This window comes from Barbatula barbatula (assembly GCF_947034865.1).
Source record: "Barbatula barbatula genome assembly, chromosome: 4".
In the NCBI taxonomy this organism is placed as follows: Eukaryota; Metazoa; Chordata; class Actinopteri; order Cypriniformes; family Nemacheilidae; genus Barbatula; species Barbatula barbatula.
In genome coordinates this window covers 2809790-2833690 of record NC_136768.1, presented here as the reverse complement: position 1 = coordinate 2833690, position 23901 = coordinate 2809790, and the positions used below count along the sequence as shown (strand labels likewise).

At 39.5% G+C, this 23901-nt stretch overlaps 1 protein-coding gene across 1 annotated transcript; it reads right to left on the bottom strand.

The window, feature by feature from the left end:
- Positions 1–2908: 2908 nt before the first annotated feature.
- Positions 2909–22837, bottom strand: mdfic (MyoD family inhibitor domain containing). Its single transcript, XM_079454116.1, has 5 exons — positions 22539–22837; positions 22124–22279; positions 20547–20675; positions 10308–10589; positions 2909–5366 (listed from the first exon to the last, which is right to left on the bottom strand). The coding sequence occupies exons 2-5, from the start codon at positions 22209–22211 to the stop codon at positions 5116–5118; spliced, it is 750 nt and encodes a 249-aa protein (XP_079310242.1). The 5' UTR covers positions 22212–22279; positions 22539–22837; the 3' UTR covers positions 2909–5115.
- Between the last annotated feature and the right edge of the window lie 1064 nt (positions 22838–23901).

Sequence of the window (23901 nt, the reverse complement as noted above, 5' to 3'; positions counted from 1 at the left end):
AACAAGCAAATAAACATGTACCGCTCGCCCTACTCAATTTGCCTCTCCCATGGTTCAATTAATTTATGGGGTGGAGGGGAAAAGTTAAATGTGTGGAACTTTAATGTTGTACTGATAGACCGAACAAGCTCTAGTCATGTTAAGACGAGCTTAAAATCTTGGTTCGCAGTGGAAAAAATTTCTCTCTCAAAGTTGAAAAAAGGCATGTGAAAGAGTTAAGACGCATTCAAAAGCATGTTTCTCTTTCCAAATCCTAAGCCGGTGTTGTCAGTGATTGACATGAAAAAGGCAAAAGGTAGAAACTTTGAACCATTTTGTGCCTGGCTGTGGGCTTGTTTTCCTGATCTCGCTAACTACCGCTTGCTGCCATTACATTGCTGTTGCTACGCCTGCAGGTAAAGAGAGATTAAACAGCATGCAGTGCCCTTGTAACGCAGCACAGGTTTTAAGGAGGGGGTCTTTAAATATTTAAGGTGCGTGTACAGTGAGACAAGAAACGAGATACAAAATACAAACCTGAAAATCATTTACATTTCATTCGCCTCGTCGGTCTTGCACTTTTCTGAACAACTTTTCAGGCAAAAGGGAAGATAAATATACAAATAGGTTAGAAAAAGTTGCTATTTTTCCACCCCTTTAAAAATCACACATACAAGAATCTGCCTTCCGCTGAATAAAATACCACGTTGCCATTTAAATACATAACATTTTGTCATTTTCAAGAATGGTACAGTACTACCCATCTGTCCTGAACCCTGGATTTTTGACTGTGGCAAATAACAAAACATTGAGAAACAAGAAATTGAATGCATAGATTCTCAGCCCTTGTCACAGTCAATTAAGTTGCCTTGATAATGAGGCCATTTGCATTGTAAAGCATCCCCCATGTGTGAGGGTTTTAATGGGGACAGGACCTGCGGAGATTAATTGAGAGTGACATTTCTTGAACTCAATTTTTCCCCCTCCGTGTCCTTCACGTCCTGCCTTTGCTTACCTGACTGACAGATCTACCTTTCTGACAGTAATATCTGAAAGACTGCCCACTCAAACCACTCATTGACTCTGATGTTTAAAAGGGCAGGATGGTACATTATGCATATGGCTCGGAAACCATAAAAATAGAAGTGCTTGTTTGAAGAAAAAGGATGAACGCTTCAAACACAGCTTGCAAACCTAAAGAAAATCATACATGTTATATTTACATTGTAACATATATGAAAGGCCCAACTCTGCATTACTTATGGTTCTATCATTACACATATGCTAAACTAGCTTACAAAGATAAGCTTTATCAGAAACGTAATAATAGCATAATCCAAACACACAATCTTAACTATTCTTTTAATAGAAATTCAGAAGGTCATTGCAGTTGATCACAAATTTTACATTTTATTGTTTTATTCAAATCAAAATGATTTAAATCAAAATGTAGAAAGCATTTAAACAACAGCACGGACATGCTACAATAGAATAAAAGCACAGTACACTGTCACGGGAGGTATGAAGTACTCATATCTGTAAAATGTTCTCAATTCCTGTGCCATTTCAAAAGTTAACTTTAAAGTCTGCACATGCATTGCTGCCGTTTCTCCATCATAATTAACAGCCAAAATGCTGGGCTAGCTGAGGGCAAGGTTCCATTAAACACGTCACACCTACGGTAATAATCATCTTTGACTATTAAAAATCATTAAATCAGTTAAACACTACTAAGCGCCATCAACTCCACACGAATCAAACGCCATTATTTACGTGGCCTTTTATGATGCAAGCACGCAGCAACTGGAGCTTCTGAATATGCAATTTCAGAGCGCCTAAATAGGTTGGATATCGGTCCGGTGGCAATTTTCCACAAACAGAGCACCTTCCAGGGTGGGGGCGGGCCTCTAATGACTTATTTAATATTGTAAGAGAAACGACCCAAGGACTAGGAAGCGCTACATCCCTCCAGCCTGCAAAACAGAAACAATGGAGCAGCCGTAATTGTGACATTACAAGCCGTGGCACAGAGAGGAACAGAGGGGGTTTGATTAAAAGGAGAAGAGGTGGGTGACTTTGTGTAAAGGTCACTGCACACTCACCTGGACTTCTGAACAAGAATAAAAAGGAGTGTATATATATATATATATATATATTTATATAAATAGAAAAAACTCTCCCATGTGATTAGAGACGACTTCCAATATTTTCAGCAATGCCATTAGTGAAATATGGTAATTTCCTGGCAGGCAGTAACTGGGCAGAAAATGACAAAAGGAAGTGAAAGGAGGGCGGTGGGGTGTGAACAGAAGGCCAAACAGGTGGGCCGGTGTTGAGGTTAATTGAGAGGGTAATGGGGGGAAAGGTTTGTCAGAGGTCAGATAAACCCGCCACCCAGTTGGAAAGGCTGTAGTTCCTCATGACTTACGCAATACTAGATGTAACAGCGTGCTCCCTACATAGGACTAAGATGTTAAATAGCCCATTTTGTTATCTAGAAAGGAGGTCCAATATAAAGTCCAAGTGAGCACCACGGTTTCATTAGTCAACCAGTGTAGATTTTTAACTCCCATTGTTAATGGTTGTAGATACACCTCAGCCAATTTACCAGAAACTCTACTAATCTTTGATTCAGCTTGTCGTACAATCCTGAAACTATCACACACCTTTAAAATCTCTCTTGAGAGACAGCACAATTTGCTACGGCGGCTGCGATGCTAACGATACACATTATTATCCATCCTGAACCTCATACAGGTGAGTCAATTACGGCATGCCTGAATGCGACGGGAAACAGCCCAGCAGCACTGATGCATGACATGCACCTGATCAACATGCAGACCACGGGCGGCTTCCTGAGAAAATCGTGTAGCTGATTTTCATTGAATAATCACACCATTCAGCATCACAAGCAGGTGCAGATGTCTTTGTCTTCAGTTTAACATTTTATTTAAAAAAAGAATGGTAATGTTGATGGTCCATTAACATACAACGTACATACTGAAGACATTTAAAATGTGAAGTGCATACAGAGAAGAAACACAAAATGTTGGAATGAATACAATATGCATTTACAAGACTAAATAAGCCAAGCTCTATTCACATTCTGTAGAAAAACGTTCATAATGACGGCACCTGAATTTTTATATTCAGAAAATGGGTTTCGCTTCTTTCTCTCCCTCCACATTTTTCTTTTAAACAGGCTATTTTGAACTACTTTAGACTATTAGCGTTCTGTCTGGTTGTCTGTAATTGCAATTAGTTCCTGCTAAACACATTTCTTCCAATCCTGATTTGGGAGTTTATTACGCGTGTAATTTTTGTTTTAATTAAACCGTAGGATTCTTTACCTCTGAGGAGGAGAGACGTGATTTCACATCAATGCATTTTGTTTGTTCATGTTTTCAAGCTCTTTTCCATAAATCAAGACATTAAAGAGTTAATTAGACGGTCTCGAGTTTTGTCTTTATTTTTGCTGACTACTAAAATGAAAAACAAATCTAATTTTGTTCATTTAAAAGCCTTTACAGTAACAATAAACTGATTGAACATATGAAGTCAAAAATAGTTCTGCATATTTCCTTTGGATTTTCAGTGTAAAATGACCAGTCTTCTGGTCAAAAAGAGGGTCTTATCAGAAGACTGACAAGAACCGATTGAATTATGAAGAGGTAAGACGTCTACAGAGGTCAAGTAGTTTGTTGTAATCTGTTTAAGTGTAATGTTACGGGTCACTGTCGAATCACACCATTTCCCGAGATGTAGTCTGGCAAGTTTGTCACAAGCTCTTTTGATGAGATGAGTCAGACGAATCACACATGACGTACCGAAAGCGTACACCCTACGAACAAAAACATTATGATGCTAACTTTAGCTTACATTTTGCTTACATAACGCAGTTAAATGCCAACTTCATACAATTCACAAAAAGGCCTCTGGGAATGTAATCTAGACTACATGTGTAAAAGTGTTTCCAGTATTTACTTTGGAAGTGACACAAGAATGTGCTTTGCTCATGTTTTTTAAGTTATAAAAAAGTCAAATAAAGTGTCACGTTTAGATGCTAATAACTGCTATGGGAGTTCTGGGAACAAGCCCCATGAAGACACACACGTCTCACTATAGTGAAGATGCAAATAGAGACGTGGACATCTCGCTGAGAGCGCAAATTGTTTTTCTGCATTTGCATTCTAAACGATTTGTACGTCCAGGTAATTAGAGTAACATTAAACCGCCAAGACTTTCCACCAAGTTTTCAACAAATTTTAGGGACTTTTAATGAGATGAGCTACAGTAGATGCTGCTTAAATAAAAACTTAAAACTGGCTGTCATTTAAACATGCATCATTTTTTTTCATAAACAGGAAATCCTATTTAACACCCACAAAAACTTGATGCGATATTTCCACTCAAATTACAGTGATGTGCAAAGCGAACTCGAGTCATGACATCTGCACGCTTTTAATTTCAACATCTGAGAGTTTTTAAGATGATAAAGTGTGAAATATTTTCAACACAAAAACTAACTTAAATACTTCAGCAAAGAGATGAAAAGTCAGTAAAAATGGTAAATAGGAAAGTTTCACAAAGACAAGTCTACTACAATAAAGCATTTAGTATTAAGCGATGAATATATGATTTAAATGAAAGGTTCACCCAAAATTCATAATTGTCATTATTGTGCCCACCCTCATGCTGCAAAGTCAAGAAAAAGTAAACTTTGTCAACCAGTAACAAGAGTTCAGATCTCTTTTCTTTAAAAAACACATCACATGTACTACTTTATGGTGCTTTTTGGCATTAAAATCCACAATTCACTTGTAAGAAAGTGGCTGCTCTCAGATTTTGCATTTCATGAACAAAATAAAATACTGACAGCAGCAACAAACGGTGAGTAAATGTTGACAATTAAATGTTGGTTTTTAACCATTAAACATTAAATGTAGTTTTATACGAGGTTATGTAAAATATGCAAAATATTTTGGTCCTTTCGTATAGTTTTGGACCTTTACAAGGTCATTTTGATCTCAGGAACAGATCACAAGTGTTTTCACAACACACGCTGTAGCTCTTATTCTCTCGAACACTCACAGACATACATCTGTCCAGGCCGTCGATTCCCTTCTTTCAGGCCAATTATGTAGGGAAACAGATTCCACAGCATTCCATGCAAATTTCTAGGCAGTCGGAAGACTCGCAGCACGCGTCCATGATGCCACAGTCCATGTCACATGGGCAGTTGCAGTCGTCTCCAAGGTCGTCTGCGCAGCAGCAGCAACAGCAGGCTTCTGATGTGCAGGTCCCGCACGAGGCCTGAGCCACCACCATATTGCACAGAGTGAGAAACTCGCAAAACAGGCAGGCCAGGATGCAGTGGACACAGCAGTCTGCTCTCAAGAGTATTGGAGCGGGTGGAACAAAACAGAACAAACATTTAATTCATAAAATCTATGAAAAACCTCAAAGGTGAAGTGCGTGATTAAATACTTCATCCTATCATTGCCTAAAAGTAACCATAAGTAAGCCACAAGTAGGTTGAACATATTTGTGTTGCTGTCAAAACTGTAAAAACAGTTCATACGTTTGGTTTATCTGGTGGCAGATAAGCTACACACTTCACCTTTGACATCAAATAAACAAACAAAACTCTGTCATTTTTTCAAGACTCATGTATTTTTGGCTAAGCACACCCATGCAAATGTGAAACTCTAGCAAATCTTATGTCTGTTTGTCTTATCATTACACCGAATTGGCCGACAAGTTTTCAAGTCTACACGTGTATAACTGTGTGTGTGTGTGTGTGGGAGGTGAAGACGGCGGCTCAGCAAGAGGGAAAAGAAATCAGAGAAATTCAAAAGGTACAAATTCCACTTTTGAGTTGATTAGTAGCTTTGTGAATAATGGGGTTATTATCATGCGAAAGCACAAGGTTGGTCACGTAGAGCTGATTAACAGCGTCCAAAATTTGCGCCAGGAAATTGCCGTGTTAATGCCGTTGCTTCTCTCATCTCTGATTAACATTTAACCTCCCTTTCGCAGGGCTGCCACGCACGATGCTAAATTACTGTTGTTTTAAGATGACACAGATACACAGTTTTGCTATATGCTGAGGTATTTTGGTACAAAAGAAATAAATGTCATACCCCAAGAACACAGTCTGTGTTAATGCCTATATAGTTAAAAACCCACATTTGGTAGATATCACTTTGATCGTTATGAACTCGATAATAAAACTGCTTGACAAATGAAGTTGTTTTCAAAATGACCAAAACAATTCAGAACAATAACAAATACACTGCTCGATACGAATACCTTTTTACAGGAGGCACAAAGATAAGGTGACTATAAAAAAATGTGTAAAGATAACCAAGCCTGAGAAAATCTCTTCCACCCAAATAAAAATTTCAGCTTTACTCAGCATAGAGAATTACCGTGAACCCCTACCAGTCCGGACCTCAAATCAACTGTAGGACCCAAACCGCTGTGAAATCACTAGACGTTGGCATTGGTGAGTCACAGCAATGTGGTGTGTATCGTTATTCTACTAAAACATGAATTTGCATGCCTTTCATCAGTCTGTGGTGAGCTGTCAGAGAGCGCAGAGTTTGATTGGGGGGTAGAGAGCAAGGACAGGGCCTGAAGACCACTGGATGTTCATGTTTGTTTGATCAAAGTGATTTTTTTTGTAGGCGGTGAAGCTGACCAGCAGTGGTGCTGTGCAGCCTGGACAGTTTCTGAACATGAAACAAGTTTGCATGCAGGCCCACCAAAGGCTTAAAACACCAGCTTTCTGTAAGGTCAACCGGGTGAACTTTAACATTACGTGTGTGTCACTCACAAAAACTCAATAACTCTCGATCCCGCATTTGGAGATAATGGCTAATTTTCATTTTACACTAATTTAACTGTGTACAATATATGACAGTATCAGTTCTACCAGTTTCTAGGGCTCCACCCTTTCAGTAGACTATTTGTTAATCGATAGAAGACACTCATTCGAACAAATTTTTATCAGACGATTTAGATTATTTTATAAGTGTTTATGCACTAAGTTAGTGTTAGAGCAAACGGCTATGTAAAGTGACTAAGTAATGCTATTATGAGCATGTTTAAATGTTTATTTGTACAAGGCTTTAATAGTAACATGGTGGCTAAGAATGAGGAATATACAATTCTACGTTTGCCAGATCTGTTCAGCACATGTGCTGCATCCCTCCGCGATCAGTGCGCTTCTAACCGCAGCTGCATCTGCTTCATTGTGTGCGGGACACAGAGCTCAGTGTTCCGGTAGTGCGGACGGACAAACTTGGGTTTCTGCAACATTCAAAAAAGCGAAACATGGCTTAATTCATTAAGATTCGGTATACATCTTAATAAAGCGTATTATGTAGAGAAATGCCAAAGTGCCTGAACGTGAACAGAAAGTGCATCAATGAAGAATCACAGGAAAAAGTGTCAGAGCTTCGCATTCATGTTCAAGGCTTCAGCTTTTCTTTACATAATATGCTTTATTATACGGTGAATACAGAACATTTAGTGTTTTGGAACATAAGTTTGGCCTTACTGTTGGGAAAACTGAAACCGGTGAACAGTCTTTATGAAGCAGGGAATAATGGCAGAGACATGGAAAACAAGGCAAATTAAGTTAATGGTCTATATCGTTGAAGTGTTAAGTTCCTGCTTTGTTTTATTTATTTGTTTATTCCTAATATTTGCGTTCTGACCTCAGAGTTTTCTTTGTTTTAAAACTGTCTGCTTGATCATGTCCACTGATATGTTTTCTTTTAAGTGCTTCAATTTGCAGATTTTTATTTATTAGTTTATTTACAATTAATTTCATATTCTACATTATTGTGAGTATTTGATTGTAGCAATATTTTATAGGCTGTTTTTAAGGTCTGACCCAGAGAAGAGCCCTTTTTATTTTTTACACTCATATTTTATTTTGCTGTTTTGGTTTGTTTGCCGGAAATTGATATTGACTCAATCTTTTTATTTTCATTAAATAATATTGAGATGTATAATTATAACTTGTGGCGATGTCACAGCTGACTGCATTATGCGTGCGCATAAGTACTTAATTCATATTTTAAAGGCTCATTATTATGGTTTGTATAGCTCTGTAATTTAGAACAATGTTAGCAATGTTGAAATATTTCAATATACATAAACGTTCAAACAGTCGACTAATGGCCTAAATGAACAACTACTAGTCAATTCAAGTAATCTCTATTCGTGGGCAGCCCTACCGGTTTTAATTTGGTTGTACAACATATAAAACATCACATAAAATTAAACTTATCCACACCATATCTTAAATTATGTTTTTCTTGTCCTCTATTTTTCTTTTTTAATAATTTATTTTAAGAAACAGAGCTACAGTACATAACGTATTCCCTTGGATGTATAATTTATCAGCAGCGATTAGTGTGAATCTTACGAAATGAGAGTCTGTGTAATGTACACAGGAGACGGGCTGCCGTATCTGAGCTGCAAACCCGATATCAACCAATGAGAGGGTTCATGTTTAATGTCAGCTCGAATGGAAGACGGCCAGACTCTGAGAGGCCAAAAACATGCTCAGCGCCTCGAAGGAAATAGTTCGAGACATCTGGAAAACTCCAAAGGCTAACATCAAAAAGAACAACAGCGTGACATAAAACAAGCTAGAAGAGTCAGAGGCCAGCGAGCGGTGCGGGAACGTTTGGATAAAGAAAGACTGACTGGTGCATGGGCCCAATGTGGCAGCTTAAGAGACCAAACGAGAAAAACGAATCATGCGAGATAGAGAGAGGGAGATCCCATGCAGAGTGTGGTTCATTTGCAGTCAATCAGTGAGTGAGTGGAGTAAACTTTTTACGGATATGCAGTGGAAACTGAAAACATGGAAAAACCACGGCATCACCAAGCACGGATAATGACCAGGCAGCCTTTCTTGTGCATCCCGCTGCCTTAACTGAATTTGTCGGAAGGTTTTTAGCCGAACGCGTGCTCACAACAAAACACGATCACAAACACTGCATCACTCAGGGCCGGCGAAAGAACAAAAGATCTCTCAATTAGTTGATTTTCTACTAGGGTTGCTGGTATGGCAGTCGGTGACGGCAGCCAACGTGCTGAATCGCAGTCCCCTGAGCTGAGATCTTGTAAAGCTTTATTCTTTAGCTTCCCAAGCTGTTTAGAGGCTAATTTTGCAGGCAAACAGATTATGGTAATCCATGTAAACATTAAAACACAACAGCTTGATGTTTTCCGGGGGGAAATTACTACTTGAGAGAGAACATATTGATTCAGAACAAATAACACACACAAGCAGTAATGAGACTTATTGAACTGCTCACATACCCCCCCACCCTCCAATTAAGATGTGAAAACTATGACGCCTTTTAGGATACACGTTACTGTTAAATCAGTGGGGAAATAGTACCGTTTGTTACACATACATCGCAGTAGTTTGCTAGTCACACGTCACCTTGTTATGACAACGATAATTTTGTTCTGAAACTTTTCAACAATAAAATGCTCAGAAACTTTCTTGCCTACATGAATAGCGGATTGGGTTAGATCAAGTCTTAAAGCCTTTCAAGTTGACTAAATACATTTACAGGAAATCTGGCTATGTGCTATATTGAACGCCTTTCTCTTCTGGTAAAAGGAACAACACTGCAATTACATCAACACGGGATAAAAAATCCAATCTAGTACACTATGAAATAATTAAGCAAAAAGTCATTTGACAGATCATACTGCTTTTCAGTAAAGCAGAAACACTCAGCAAGTCCAAGACTTTATGTGCTTGATTCAAAAGGAGTTATGACAAAAGGCAAGCGTGATCAAACATTCAGCAGCACGTGAGCCAGGAAAGCACCACTGCAAGCAGGAGTGCGTTGGAGAAGCTAGAGAACCGATCTTAATGAGAGGACGCGTTGAGAAAGGAGAGCGATGGCTCCTGCTGAGGTGGTGCTAACACATGGCAGAACCCCCTGCTCTCCATAGTCTTGTTAAAAGGTCACACCTTGGTGACCGTTACTAATGCACCAGCAATCTTCTTCATTACTGCCCTCTCCTTACCATCACACCTGACAATGTGCAAGCTGCTTTTTTAAGACCGGCCTTCTGTTTCTCCTTACCATTTGCAAGACAATACGACACCATAGAATTGAAGAGTAGAGTTAGAGAAATTAAATGAAACAGTGTTGCATTCACAGAAAAAAGAAAATAACCGCAGATATTAGTTGAGGTTAGATTGAGGGGGAGACGGGAGATCCCCAAATGTACCGAGGAAATGGTGTCCGTGTACGGAGAGTCGGCAGAGTTATGTCACATACCCTCTGGAGTTGAGCCGGGTTTGTGCGAACCCATCGAGCTGCCTTTGCTCTTTCTGCTGCTGTTGCTGTTAACCGATAGGCTCGAGCGAAGCTTTCTCTGCACGCGGTAAGAGACGGGCGACGGGTGTTTTCTGGGCTCTGAGGCGGGGGGCTCAGTGACCCCTCGGGGCGTGCCGTGTCCATTGCTTAGCGCTGTGTGCAAACCGTTCTGCTGCCTGGCAGCCTCTCCATCGCTGGCATGCTGCACGGATGCTGTTGGCCGGGGCAGGGGTTGAGGTTGAGCTACAGAGAGATGTGATTATTAAAAGGAAAAAAAACACTTGATGGTGCAACGTGACCGACAAGTCGACATTTGATATAAACTGCACCATTAATTAAATTTTTTTTACAAATGTGCATTTGTTCTAAATTGCGCAAAAATATAAGCAGTGACATCACAGGAAACCATTGAAACATTGTGTGTGTAGGGCATTACTTTAGCATTGGTGGTGAAGAAGCAACAAACATAAGAAAGTGTACTGACACGGATTGAATTCACTTGCATTCTTCATACATGTCACATGCGTGTGAAAGTGCAAGCGGCTCTATCTGATGCAACAGGAGTGATAGTGTTATTTAATAAGTAACACTGGCTTGTGTTTCGTTCTGCTGGGAATTCTGCGCTCCTCGTGCATCTAACTCCTTTATTGGGTTCCTTTGAATTATTCATCTTCCTGCTTCTGCTCATATTTTATTTTCATTTTGATTCTTGCTTTTATATCTGCTCATTTTTGGCCAAAAAACAGCTCTACATTTGGGTGTGTACGACAACTGTAAAGAAGCTTTGTGAAAAATCTAAGACAGGAAGTAAAACAAGTATTTTTCTTAATCGCTGTTCTTCAACATTTGGTGGGTCCACACTAACTGTGCAACTATTGTTAACAAGAGGAGAAAATCAGCCCACCTCTCTGAAACAACACTTCACCCTAGGAGGACGCTGTTGGGAATGTAAAACAACACAATTAAAATAGGCAATAGCAGCTTTATCAGCAAGCTGTCCATCCACACGTACAGTAGACTGATTTATTTTGCAGCTCAGTAAATACCCTACTATTATTTCCACTGCTGAAAAAGTTATAAAAGTTCTAGAGTTAAAATGTGAACGGATGGGAACTTCTAGCAGTTTATCTCAAAAGATAAATGAAAACACGATAACATGTTAGAGGAGCATTGATCCTGTAAACAGATTATTGTAAGAGCCTGTGGCTGTGTTTTCCCAATTAATAAATAGGAAAAAGCTTCAAAAATATAAATAAACAAAAGAATATTTCCATGCAGGTATCTAATAAAAAATTAATCAAACACTCAAAACAAAAACCTTTCACTGTTATCTCCCTAGATCCTTCCATTCTGTACAAATAAAGTCACTATTGAAAGAGGTTATAATTAATAAACATATTTGCTGGTGTACCTACAAAAGAAGGGGGGGGAAACAAAAGGGGCGCCTCTCTCTGGGGCAAACCAGTAAAAGCAAATGACTCACCTGCCTGCGGGGTTTGAACACAACTAAGTTTTTACTGCATTAGATTCTAAACAAATGCCCATGAAATTAATGCACATGCATCTTGAAGTTGCACCAGAACAGACAACGCTGCGGTCATATGGGCCCGACAAAAACGCCAAAGGCCTACACAATTCAAAAGAAAGGTTCACCCTCTATGAAAAATACATGATGCCTTCAACCCAGGCTATGATAGGTGATAAAATTGAATAGGTGCTCCAACCATAAAAACAAGCATTGTCTCGCAAACATGATTGTATACAGGCCGACAGGTCGCATTAAAATACCATGTTGTGGACGGGAAGGGAGGCAGGGAAGAAAGAAAACAGTCTAAATTGGTCTTCCAACCGCTCTGCTTCCAACATATCAACAACAGTTGAGAGTGTACATTTGTAGTTGAATAATACATGGTATTCCTCTACACACTGTCAAACACATCACAGGCAAACAGGGGGCGAGTGCTTCTTGACTGTCTAAGCTGCATCCCAATTTGGTCCCCTGGATCTGACAGCCTCAAATATCCTGGGAGCATTTTTAAAAGGCCAGTGTTTGATGGATTCATGAAGAACACACAAATATAATTGCCATTTGTCACTGAGCGTTCGGTGGACACCCCGCGCAGGGACGGTGAGTCGGGACGCCAGGGAGACACGGCGCGCCACCATGGCGTCGCTCTCTATGTAAAACTGTGGATAAACACCCCTCGCCTCGGTGTCACAGAAAATAGCTCTGTAGGAAGAATTCAAAATTGTACCCCAAAGACGTAGAGCGGAGCGTGGCGGACCTCCCAAGAACGAATATGTATGAACGTCAACGGCGTGGAGCGGCATAAACAAGACGGAGAAAATTCGGTCAAACAGGAGGATGTTGTAGAGGAGGTGAGACACGGGGCAGAATGTTCTCTCATTTACAGAGCTCTCTATGGAGACACATAGGTAAAGAGAAAGTAGGTCCCTGTATTTTGCGGCTCAGGGCCTTTTAATATTTCATTGTGAGAGTGGAGCTGTTTGCTGTGCCCCATTAGGACGCCCATCAAACGGAACATGCATTAATTCGCCTGTCAACTCCCGTCATGCAGCTAAACAGCCCCCATCAATTTCTTATCATCGTCTTCTAATAGCCAACAATCATTATCTGGTACAAAAGAACTGGCCTATGAAAAAACTCCAAGCACTGCTACAGGCTTGGGTGTAAAACTGCTACCTGAAAGTTAAAAGGGTCAGTCTTACATGTGGTTGAGTAAAAAGTTGTCTTGAAATGGCTTTGTCTTTCATAAACCGAAGATATAGTTTTAAACACGAATAATGTACAATTCTGTCAGGGTTTTTAAAAATAGTGTAACTTTAGCCTAATTAAAAAAAACTGCCTAGAATTTTTTTAATAAAAAAACATTGAAAAAGAATCCCCACACTATGATTTCTGTATTAGAATTTGTTTAGCTCTGCGTGTATAATATGAATGCAACACAAATACCTGTTTAATGCTCCATGGGCCAGTCTCTCTGATTGAAATGCTAATTTGTAAATGTGCACTGACCTACCAGGAGAGTTCCCACAATCTCCCCAAACAGCCCGGGGTGGCATTTCTCCTAACAAACACCTATGGCAATCTGGCACCTTTCAATCCAAAGCAATATACTCCCGCGTTTGAAATTATGTCCCCGTATTTATAGAAACAAAACCATGGGAATTTGGTTGCGGGCGGAAAAAAGTAGAATGAATATTATTAAAAAGAGCTCTGACGGAAAATATCCTTCAGCATATTAAGGATGTTTACAGCCTGACCTTCCAACTTTGTGGCAAGGTCTTATTTGCTGAGAAGAGAGACGGGATTTGGAAGTAAAAAATACTTTTCACTTATGGTCTATCGCCCAAGCTGGATTCAGTTTGGACACGTTCTCCAATTTTATGAACCCATACAGAGAGAAAGTATAAAATTAAAGTGACGAATAGCACTAAGGTGCCAGGTACAACCATATCAATCTTGAAATTGTTTCATGTGCAACAGCTTTAGGAATATTTTAAGTTCAGTTATTTCAACTTACGAGTGTCTTTTATGGTCTTATATGAGACCACTCTTATACTCAAATACTATGTGTCTTGATCACGGTAATTGCCCTGTTCTTTGGAGCCGCCCCAAATGTCACATGCCATAGCCGTTTTAACTCCATTATAGCACCTCCTCCGGTTTGTTGGCGCCCTGCAATATCTAATTTCTCAGAGACACACTAGCTCATATCTTATTTTAAAGTCATTTCTAGCAGAAGATGAATAGGTAGTCACTATTACTCAGCTTTTTTTGTGCTACTGCACACTTTTAATTCTTTCTGACAATCATTTAAATTTGCCTGTTGGAATGAAACCTGCCATAGAGATGTGACACCTGAGAAGGCGTTTATTATTCCTGAGTCGCTCTGTTTCACAGTCATTCGCTATATGCCTGGCTCTCCCTCTCCCTTTCTCTTATTCCGTCTCTTCATAACAATGACGAGCCAAGCCGGGCGTCTGGGATTTACTAATTTCAAATTTAGTAATTTGGCTACTGATTGAGTGGAAAAAAATAACCCCTTCGGACCTTGCTCTGCTTAATTACATTTTATAAGACAGCCGGCAACTCAAAGACAAGGAGAGAGATTGTGAAGGCTCTGGCTTTTCATCAATTAAACTTCCATTTCCAATCTGCATTTGCTTTCTTTGACATGCTAGCTATTAAAATCATTTAAACCCTCAAAAAAACCTAAATCCACTGCAGAAGTACCACTTCTGGTTCATTCGCATCAAAGCAACGGAAAGAATCACAAGCACATAAAAAACGATTTTTGTTGATGTTGGGAATGACTATACATTATCGCTTACATAACCTACTAAAACAGCATGTGATAGTCACGGTGTGTCATTCAGTGACACTTTCCTCACTTCCTCCTCCAGTCGAAACTTGCAACAACATTCACACAATGAGCATCTGTGCCACCTATCTGTTTCCATCGCGTGGGAACGGAAGAATGCAATAAACGCAAAGCTGTTCAGAACTGCAGTTATAAACGCACATCTTGCACAGATTTAGCTGTTTTACACAGCTACCACATTTTCTAGAAAGATCAATTATGACGTGACTCAGACCGAGCCTGGGGGAACTGCCAGACTTCATACGTTGAATAGTGCTCCACCCTCCCTCCCGATCCCTCAAACAAAAACCCGGCAACACAGACGTGAGAAGGCTAGGGTTCTTTTTTCTGTTTTGGTTACGTTTGGGACTCAAAGATTCCACCAAAACTCTCAGAAAAAACAGGACTGAAACAAGAGAGTGCACATCTCTAGAAACCATTCTACTAAGAATAGGTCTTGACGGTGCGGTTAATTAGTACTGACGATTAGTTTACTAGTCATTCGGGTAAAACACCAACTAGCAGTTTTTGAAAATTTGGTTTTGCGAATCCGTATAGAGAACAAGGCTGGGTGCCGAGTGTCTGTGATCACACTTATACGCCACAGGCCACTGGGAGAGTTTATTTAAAAAACGATATCTATAGACAAGGTTCCTTTATTTGCTCAGTTTCAATCTCAGCATTAACTGCACTAATGTGACAGCTGTGGGTCACTGGACTCTGTCTTCAGGGTGCCAATCAAGACCTTAAGCCGAGGAATCAGGCTAAAGGACAGAGGTGCTCGTCTTTTTCTGAGAGGCTGTTTAACAGGAGATGGCCGTATCGATTTTAGCTGTGAAAGGGAGCGCCGTCTGAATGGAGTCGGTCGGTGGGACCCGCGTCACCCCCCAGTGATCAGAGGCCTGCCGGAATGACCTACCAGAGGTGCGGTGAACCTGCAAACATGCAGGGCAGGGGAGGGGCACATCACCAGAGATCACTGTAATAGAATAGGGGTTTAACCTTAATGTTGAAGCCAAAACCCTGTTAGAGGGCCAGTAATCCCTTCTGCTCAACTATCATTTTAGGCCTCTCTCAAGAAAGCTGCATCTTGCATTGTGTGTAGCTTTTTCTTTGAGAAGTATCGACATCAAAAGGAATAGAAAAGTAAATATAAATCAAATTAAAATCTAATAGAAAAGTGATTTCTAATTATGACACTTCCACTGAATTTTTTGCTTCTAATCTACATATCAATGAAGAGTTTGGTTCCAAAATGATAATGATTGGAATGCACAATATAAAAAAATGATTTTTGAAAAAGATTTAACAGTTCTCATTTTGGAACCAAACTCTTCAATTAGACAGCAATCACCAGGTCTTTTGCATTGTTAAAATCATCCTATCCATCCTACCATAGAAACAACATCAAGCTGACGGTTAATAAGAACAATCAAAATAAATTCTAATCCTATAGCTCAAAGATGTGTAGATCACCTCTTATCTAAGGTCATTTAAATAAATCCTAAACACAGAACTCCAAAGGTGCTTGTGCAGTTTTGAGTGTTAATTGAAATGCTGGGAATTTTTCCATATATAATATAGCTTCACCAAGACAATGAGGAAATAATTAGCATGGAGGTAGAATCACAATGGCCATTTTAATCAACCCCTGCGCTAGCATTTCACCCTATTTATTCCAGTTTTGATTCCATGACCCACGGCTAAGTAATCACTTGAAAATTACTCTTGTGTTCTAATGGGCTCTTGCTTCTGCAAAACACGCGGTCTGAAAAATTAGCATCTTAAATCAATCAACACTCTCTGACCAAAATACAGGCACTCTTTTAGACAATGCAGGTTAAATGCATAGAAGGTGTGATGGTGTGCAGTTTACTTCTTGAAACATTAAGAAAGAATGCAGTGTTTTCACCGTTCTTCAGGGTATGTACAAAAATCTTATTAACCCCACTTTAACACTTCTCTGTTCACTATCAACAAATACCTTATGCACATGACAAAAACCCTTGGCAGTCAAGATATAAAAATTCCAGACATATCAGTCACCACACGAATGATAAACACAAAAAAAATTCTGTCATGCTAATAATTCTGTGATGAAATGCTTCTTACAAGTCATAACATTACCAGCTTTATCCAATTTAGCATTTAATGCAGATATGTGAAACTCTTCGAATGTATGCAAGCAGTCCATAGGAACAGTTTTATCCTTATAACAAAAAATGACTAAAAGGCTAGCGCATGTGCTATTTAGGAATTTAGACCACAGTTTTTTAAACTGGAGCTGCCAATGTGTGCACGAGCGGTCAATGCTGAACAAGGCTGTTTAATATCTTAATGCTTAATTCTGATGAGAAATTAAAATGGAAATATGATAAAACAAGATGAACTGCTGTAAAATTGCTGGCCATGCTGACTATCTATCAATTTCCTGCTCTGGGTTCTAAATATCACATCATACTTTTCAATATAATTATTGCAATGCCTTACGGCCCTGTTCTGTCCGTTCCGTTGCCACTATGTGAAGACTTCACAGTCAGCATCATATTCTTAGACATTCTCATACAGCCTAACCGTAATAAAATCTTAAAGAGTGTAAAGTTCTGTGTCAATGTCAATGATGACCTAAATTGTCGGCATCCATGATGGCAGCAGGATATATTAGTGACTTGCGCAGTTGACTTATCACACACACAGCCTACACAGGTGGGTTCAAGACCTACTTGTCTTTCCACATGAAATAACAACTGGAAGAAATTCCAAATTTGCAGGTCGTACATGCGTGAGTACTTGTAAAATTGCTCACGCTGTCTTGAAAAATGGTCGAAAAATGTGATTTGGTCGCAGTCTGGAGCCCTGATATAATTGTTTATAATGTTTTGGCAGATGGCCATCTAGCAAACTGATATACCCCGAACCTCTGACTTGCCCCGCTTTATTTATTCCAGATGTTTCACTGTAGCTATGTCCGATGCCAATTTGGTAGACGTCACCCAACCCTGCTGCTATATTTTGATGAATATAACATTAAAAAAAGCAGTAAAACCAAACTTAACTGTTACCAAGTTACTATGTTCACAACAAACAAGAACACAGGAAACAGATGAAAAAGTTGTATGTCGCTAATAAAGCTACAAAATAAACATGGCATGCACGCTCTAAATATTTAGTTTCTAAAAAAGGTCAGAGCCTTTTTATTTTCCATCTTCTGAAAACCTAATTAAAGGCAGCCGTTTTTAGTAAAATGCAGGTTTTTATCTCCAAAGAAAGAAGAGAGAAGGAGAAACTTCGAATTAGAGGATTCCTTAGGCCAGTGGATCTCCAACTTTTCAGATATGTACCACCTTTAAAAAAAAAATGGTTGCTCCAAGTACCACCTTATGAAAAAAGGTATGTTGGGTATGTTATCATGCTGGTTTGCAGGTTTGTGCTGGCTGCGAACCAGCTCAGACCAGCGCATGACCAGCTCAGACCAGCGCATGACCAGCTCAGACCAGCGCATGACCAGCTCAAACCAGCGCATGACCAGCTCAAACCAGCGCATGACCAGCTCAAACCAGCGCATGACCAGCTCAAACCAGCGCATGACCAGCTCAAACCAGCGCATGACCAGCTCAAACCAGCGCATGACCAGCTCAAACCAGCGCATGACCAGCTCAAACCAGCGCATGACCAGCTCAAACCAGCGCATGACCAGCTCAAACCAGCGCATGACCAGCTCAGACCAGCGCATGACCAGCTCAAACCAGCGCATGACCAGCTCAGACCAGCGCATGACCAGCTCAGACCAGCGCATGACCAGCTCAGACCAGCGCATGACCAGCTCAAACCAGCGCATGACCAGCTCAAACCAGCGCATGACCAGCTCAAACAGCGCATGACCAGCTCAAACCAGCGCATGACCAGCTCAAACCAGCGCATGACCAGCTCAAACCAGCGCATGACCAGCTCAAACAGCGCATGACCAGCTCAAACCAGCGCATGACCAGCTCAAACCAGCGCATGACCAGCTCAAACCAGCGCATGACCAGCTCAAACCAGCGCATGACCAGCTCAAATAAGCATCTAAACATACCTAATCCAGCATATGCTGTTTTTTTCAACAAAACATTTTTCAATAATGTTCAGTAAGGGCTCTGTAAATTACTTTGTGAAGACTACAAACATATATTATAGACAAACAATGTACAAAGAATATTTAATATACGTATACAAAACATCAAGAGAACATATAACAGAGACACACTTTACTGCAGTGGCTCTTGTCTATGCGGAGTGTCAAAAGAAACTAAATAACAACGCATGCTTCACAGCTCTAACCTCGAGTAGATGCAGACACGTGTTGAATTAGCGTTTTACCGCATTAACAACCGCTTTAAACAGCGGTTCAAATGCAGAAATACATAAGAAGCTTAATTTACACACAGTTTGTCAAAATAGAGAGAGTGAGAGAAGTACAAGCGTCTGTCTGCTCCCGCTCTGTTTGAGCTCCCTAACTATATTCAAATTGCACATAGGCTAAGATGTATTTCGTTTTTATCGATCATATAATAAACATTTGTAATTGTATTAAAAAAGGCTAAATTAATATATATCGTTTTAATAGCCTGTCGTGTCACCTACCACTGCCTTAGGCAAACTTGCATCTTTCATGGAACAGGTTTCTTGCACGGTCAACTAGATTTCCATAACACAGCACTGTGGGAAGTGGGTGTGTCAACAATTTTCCCCTCCAAAAACAAGTGGTGAGAATGTTCCAATCAGATCCTTTGTTCTAAATCTTTGTTTCTCCTATTATCTCCAAGTGATCCAGAGATGAGTGAGATTTTCCATTGCTCTATGCTCTATTTCCCATTTGTATTTGACAATTCCTTAGTTCAGTAAGTAGACTAAGCTAACTCTAAGCAGTAACCTCTAAAACGTTATCAATTGTAACGTTTTTTGTAACCACAAGCCTGTAAGAACAGCTAGAAAACTTTCTATGATGCAACTTTACGTTTTATCAGGCAAGACATTTCACTACATTAAACGTTCCCAGCTGCGATTTTCGGATTTAGGCCAACCAAGGCCAAACCACTATAGGATATCCTTCCAAACAAAGCTTTCAAGACTTTGGCTGTAAAACAGAATGGTTCATCTTTATGTTATTGCTATTCATTTTAAAATTTCAAATGCAATACATTTTCTAACAAACCACATACTGTATACTAGCACAGAAATAATCAACGGTTTTAAAAAAAAAAAAAAAGCATTATTTAAAGCATTATTGCGCCAAGGAAGAATAAAACTCAATACAGACAATCTTAATTTCAAATCACCACAAACCTAAGGCGAAGACTATCAGCGCTGCAGTAAACAGAGCTAGTATGTTTGGAATCAATTATCGCAATAAATGGTGTACAGATTAGATTATTTTCCGGATGTAAACTTAAGTTTCTGTAAAACTGCAGATCTGTAAAAATACTGACAGACATTAATATTCAAGAATATCACTGAAAATGTGACTGGATCAAATTCCTTTGAACTTTATGGTAAAGGACTACTGACATGAACAAGGAAAAACTTGATACTAAACTGGATTTATATACATTGAACGATAATCGAAAACATCAAAGTTCAAAATGAGATGCTCTCGATTCTTTAATGATAAAAAAAAAAACACTGCGTTTGCTAATGCTGCATAAAAGCAGTCAGCTATAAAAATTATTAAAGCAAAAGTAAGTGAAAAAAAAATCATTATCACTCAATCACAGTTATTTGCAACCAGCCAATGATGTTATGCATGGCTGTATCACACACATTTGTCAACGCTTACTTCTAACAAGGTCTTCATGGGTGTTGTTCTCCTCAGTCATATGTCCCTGCTCATCTGAAGTATGATCTCTGGGTAGTGGACATTGTGATGATTTCGTAGCGTCTGCGCATTCATCATTGCAGCTGTTTTCTGGACAAACAAACAAATGAACATTAGCTATTAGCCAGACAAATCCCCATCATGTAAATTGAACCTTTTTAAACTTTTGGTAAAATTCCTAGCTTCCAGAAAGCAAAGCGAGCAAACGGCAAATGCATGGGTTCATATTCAGCATCAGGAATAAAAAGAGCAGCCCTAATTTGCCAGATAAAACAGATTCCTTTGGTGAACAGTTGCAAAACTGTGTGGGTGGATCAGGTAGGCCCAGGCCAGAACTCTGGATCTCATTTTGTCGATCCTGCTCCCGGCTGCACCGTACCTGCCAAAGCTTTTACAACTATAAAGACTGCATTCATCCAAATTGGAAAATGGATGTGAACAAAACCTGCCTGACAAAAATCCACCTTTAAGCCTAAACACTAACAGTTCATACTTACGGCCGATCCCATAGGCAATATGCGTTTTGATCCCACAAACCTCTGAGTCTGCTGATGTTATGTGTTACACAACTGCTGTTTCTCCCATACGTACAGTAGTAGCCTGCCATGTGGACGCATAACGGCAGTTCTTTACTATTGTCAAAGCATTCGTGTCATACAGAATGCTCAGTACTGTCAACAGCATTGTGCAAACAGAAATGTGTTTTCGTTTTTCGGTGAGCCTATAGTTTAGTATTTTCTCTCTAAAGCTTAGAACAGCGCATTTTGGGACAAGATCAATATGATACAGAAGCTCTAGATACAAAGATTGATATCACTTCATTTGGTCCTGAGGCTGATGAATGTAAACCCTTTATTCTGGCCATGACTCCTCAAATCTCTTTGCACATACAGTACCAGCAGTCTTGTGATGCATCGCTGTATTTAGTGATTACAGTTTGAAATAAATTGGTCTGTTCTCTCAGCACACACAGTCCTCGGGGAGGGAAATCCAGTCGTAACGGAAAGATTCTGAAGGCCCTACAAAAATCCATTTGTCACCAGAGCTTGTGATTGCTTACTTTGTCCTACTTTGCCATTTTTTGACAGTGCTATAATGATGCCCGGTATAAATAGGATGGTTAACGGTTCAGTGCCTAAGAAAAAAGGGGGCAAGCTTATTTTACATGTGATAATCTCACAAGAAACTAGAAAGTTAATTAAAACTATAATTGGCAGTGGTTCCTGCTAATAGGTACCAAGGCGCTCCTCCTTTATTGGGAAATAATGAAAACATTATCATGCCCACTGGCACAACATACAGATGGGGAATCTGTTTGCCAGTTGCCATTTATGCAAGACAGTCACCAGCCACAAATACACTCAGAGCTTTTTAGTCAGGTTTACAAATACACGTCAACCATTAATAATCGAAATAAAACATTATACATCATAGCTCACGATGCATAATTCATCCGTGGCAAATTACAAATGATTAAAAACGGTTTTAAATACAACGTTAACTCAATAAACCGTCGAGTAAGAGAAATGAAAGATTACCTGGTGAGCGTGTCAGAAGCGTTTCGTACTGGAGCTGCTTTTTTGGCCCTTCAGGCCCCTCCGGAGGTAATATCGTCTCCGAGGACATGAGCCAGACTTTTGTTTAGACACCAAACACACCCAAAAAACTCTCCCCTTCACGATCAAGAGCTGCAACTACAAGAAGACAAACGAATGACGTGTGAACACTTATAACAGAGCAACGTAAGAATCAAACAGGAGCGGTGAAATGTGTTGCTAGCGGGTGACGTCATCTCGCAAAATGCCGTTAACTGAGGGGAAAGTTTTGCTAGCTTTATTTCGCTCCAACAAGGCAAAACTAGCCCGCAAACGAACACAACAACGATAAAATCAAGTTTTAAGTGAATATAGCCTGCTTACAAAACAAGTAACGTTAAATGAAGGGATGAGTTACCTTTCAAACATTTCAACTCCCAAACGTCTTTCTTCGCATCTTTTCTCTTCAGGCAAAACGACGTGACGTTAGAAAAAAAGTTTCCTTTATCGTCTTCAGAAATCAAAACTTTTCAAACTGTTGGAAGTGCCCTGTCAGTCTGGGAATAATGAAGTCGGGCGCGAGCGTCCCACGCGTGCCTGATCTGCAGCTGAAACAATTTTCATCACATCCGGATTCCGCGGCCGCGCGCGTTCTCGCCAGATGAACACAAGCAGCAGTATTCAGAGAGCAGCTGTGCGTGCGCGCGCGCCTCCGGTGACAAATTTGTGCCTGAAATTGAGCAAATGCAGACGAAACCTCGCCTTCGTTTGTAAACCCTTAGTTTTTATTGTATAAAGTGCAGAAAGTTTTCTGCTGGGGTAGGCAAAGAACACTTTTTTCCAAGAAGAGGGGACTCATCTTATTTTTGACACTTGCACATGCCAGCGAGGCCAAAGAAAACGTGTGTAAAATCCTAACACATGACGTTTTATACAAAAAAGAACGCATTTTACATATTTGTTTTTATACATGCGTTGTGTATATATATGTGTATTTAAGTATTATGCATTGATATATTAAATAATTGGAATGTCTGTATTTGTAAAGGCGTTTATCATATCACAAGCTAAATAGTGATAAAAGAGGAGAAAAAGATCAAAATAAATTTACTAATAGCCTAAATATAGCCTTGCAAATTGATGTACAATTGTGACCCTGGATCACAAAACCAGTCTTAAGTAGCACGGGAACATTTTTAGTAAAAGCCACAAATACATTGTGTGGGTCAAAATTATAGATTTTTCTTTTATGACAAAAATCATTAGGATATTAAGTAAAGATCATGTTCCATGAAGATATTTTGTAAATTTTCAACCCAAAATGTATGAAAACTTTATTTTTGTGAGTGGATGGCCTGCTACAGTGCCTCGGATTAACAACTTCAAAGGCGATTTTCTCAATATTTAAATTTTTTGCACCCTTTACTTCCAGAGTTTTACACTCTTGTATCTCCAACAGATATTGTCCCATCTTAACAACCCATATATCAATAAAAAGCTTAACTATTCAGCTTTCAGTCGAAGTAAAAATCTCAATTTCGAAAAATTGACCCATAAAACTGGTTTTGTTGTCCAGGGTCACAATTTAATCTCTCTCAGCATCTTTTCTACAGTAAGTGCTTTGGCTTGGTATAGGTGAGATGATAAATAAAAAAAAAAGTTTTTCAATGTTTTCAAAAATCATGTGTAATCTAAATATTATACATCAAACTGCAGTTGGTTGGTTTTGATTTAAGCCATAATAACAAAAATACAGCTATTTAACACAATAAAACATAGCA

Coding starts and splice junctions, on each gene's coding strand:
- mdfic (XM_079454116.1), bottom strand. CDS start 22,211: ATGTCCTCGGAGACGATATTACCTCCGGAGGGGCCTGAAGGGCCAAAA. Junction 20,676..22,123: donor GCTTCTGACACGCTCACCAG/GTAATCTTTCAT, acceptor TTGTTTGTCCAG/AAAACAGCTGCAATGATGAA. Junction 10,590..20,546: donor CCATGAAGACCTTGTTAGAA/GTAAGCGTTGAC, acceptor ATCTCTCTGTAG/CTCAACCTCAACCCCTGCCC.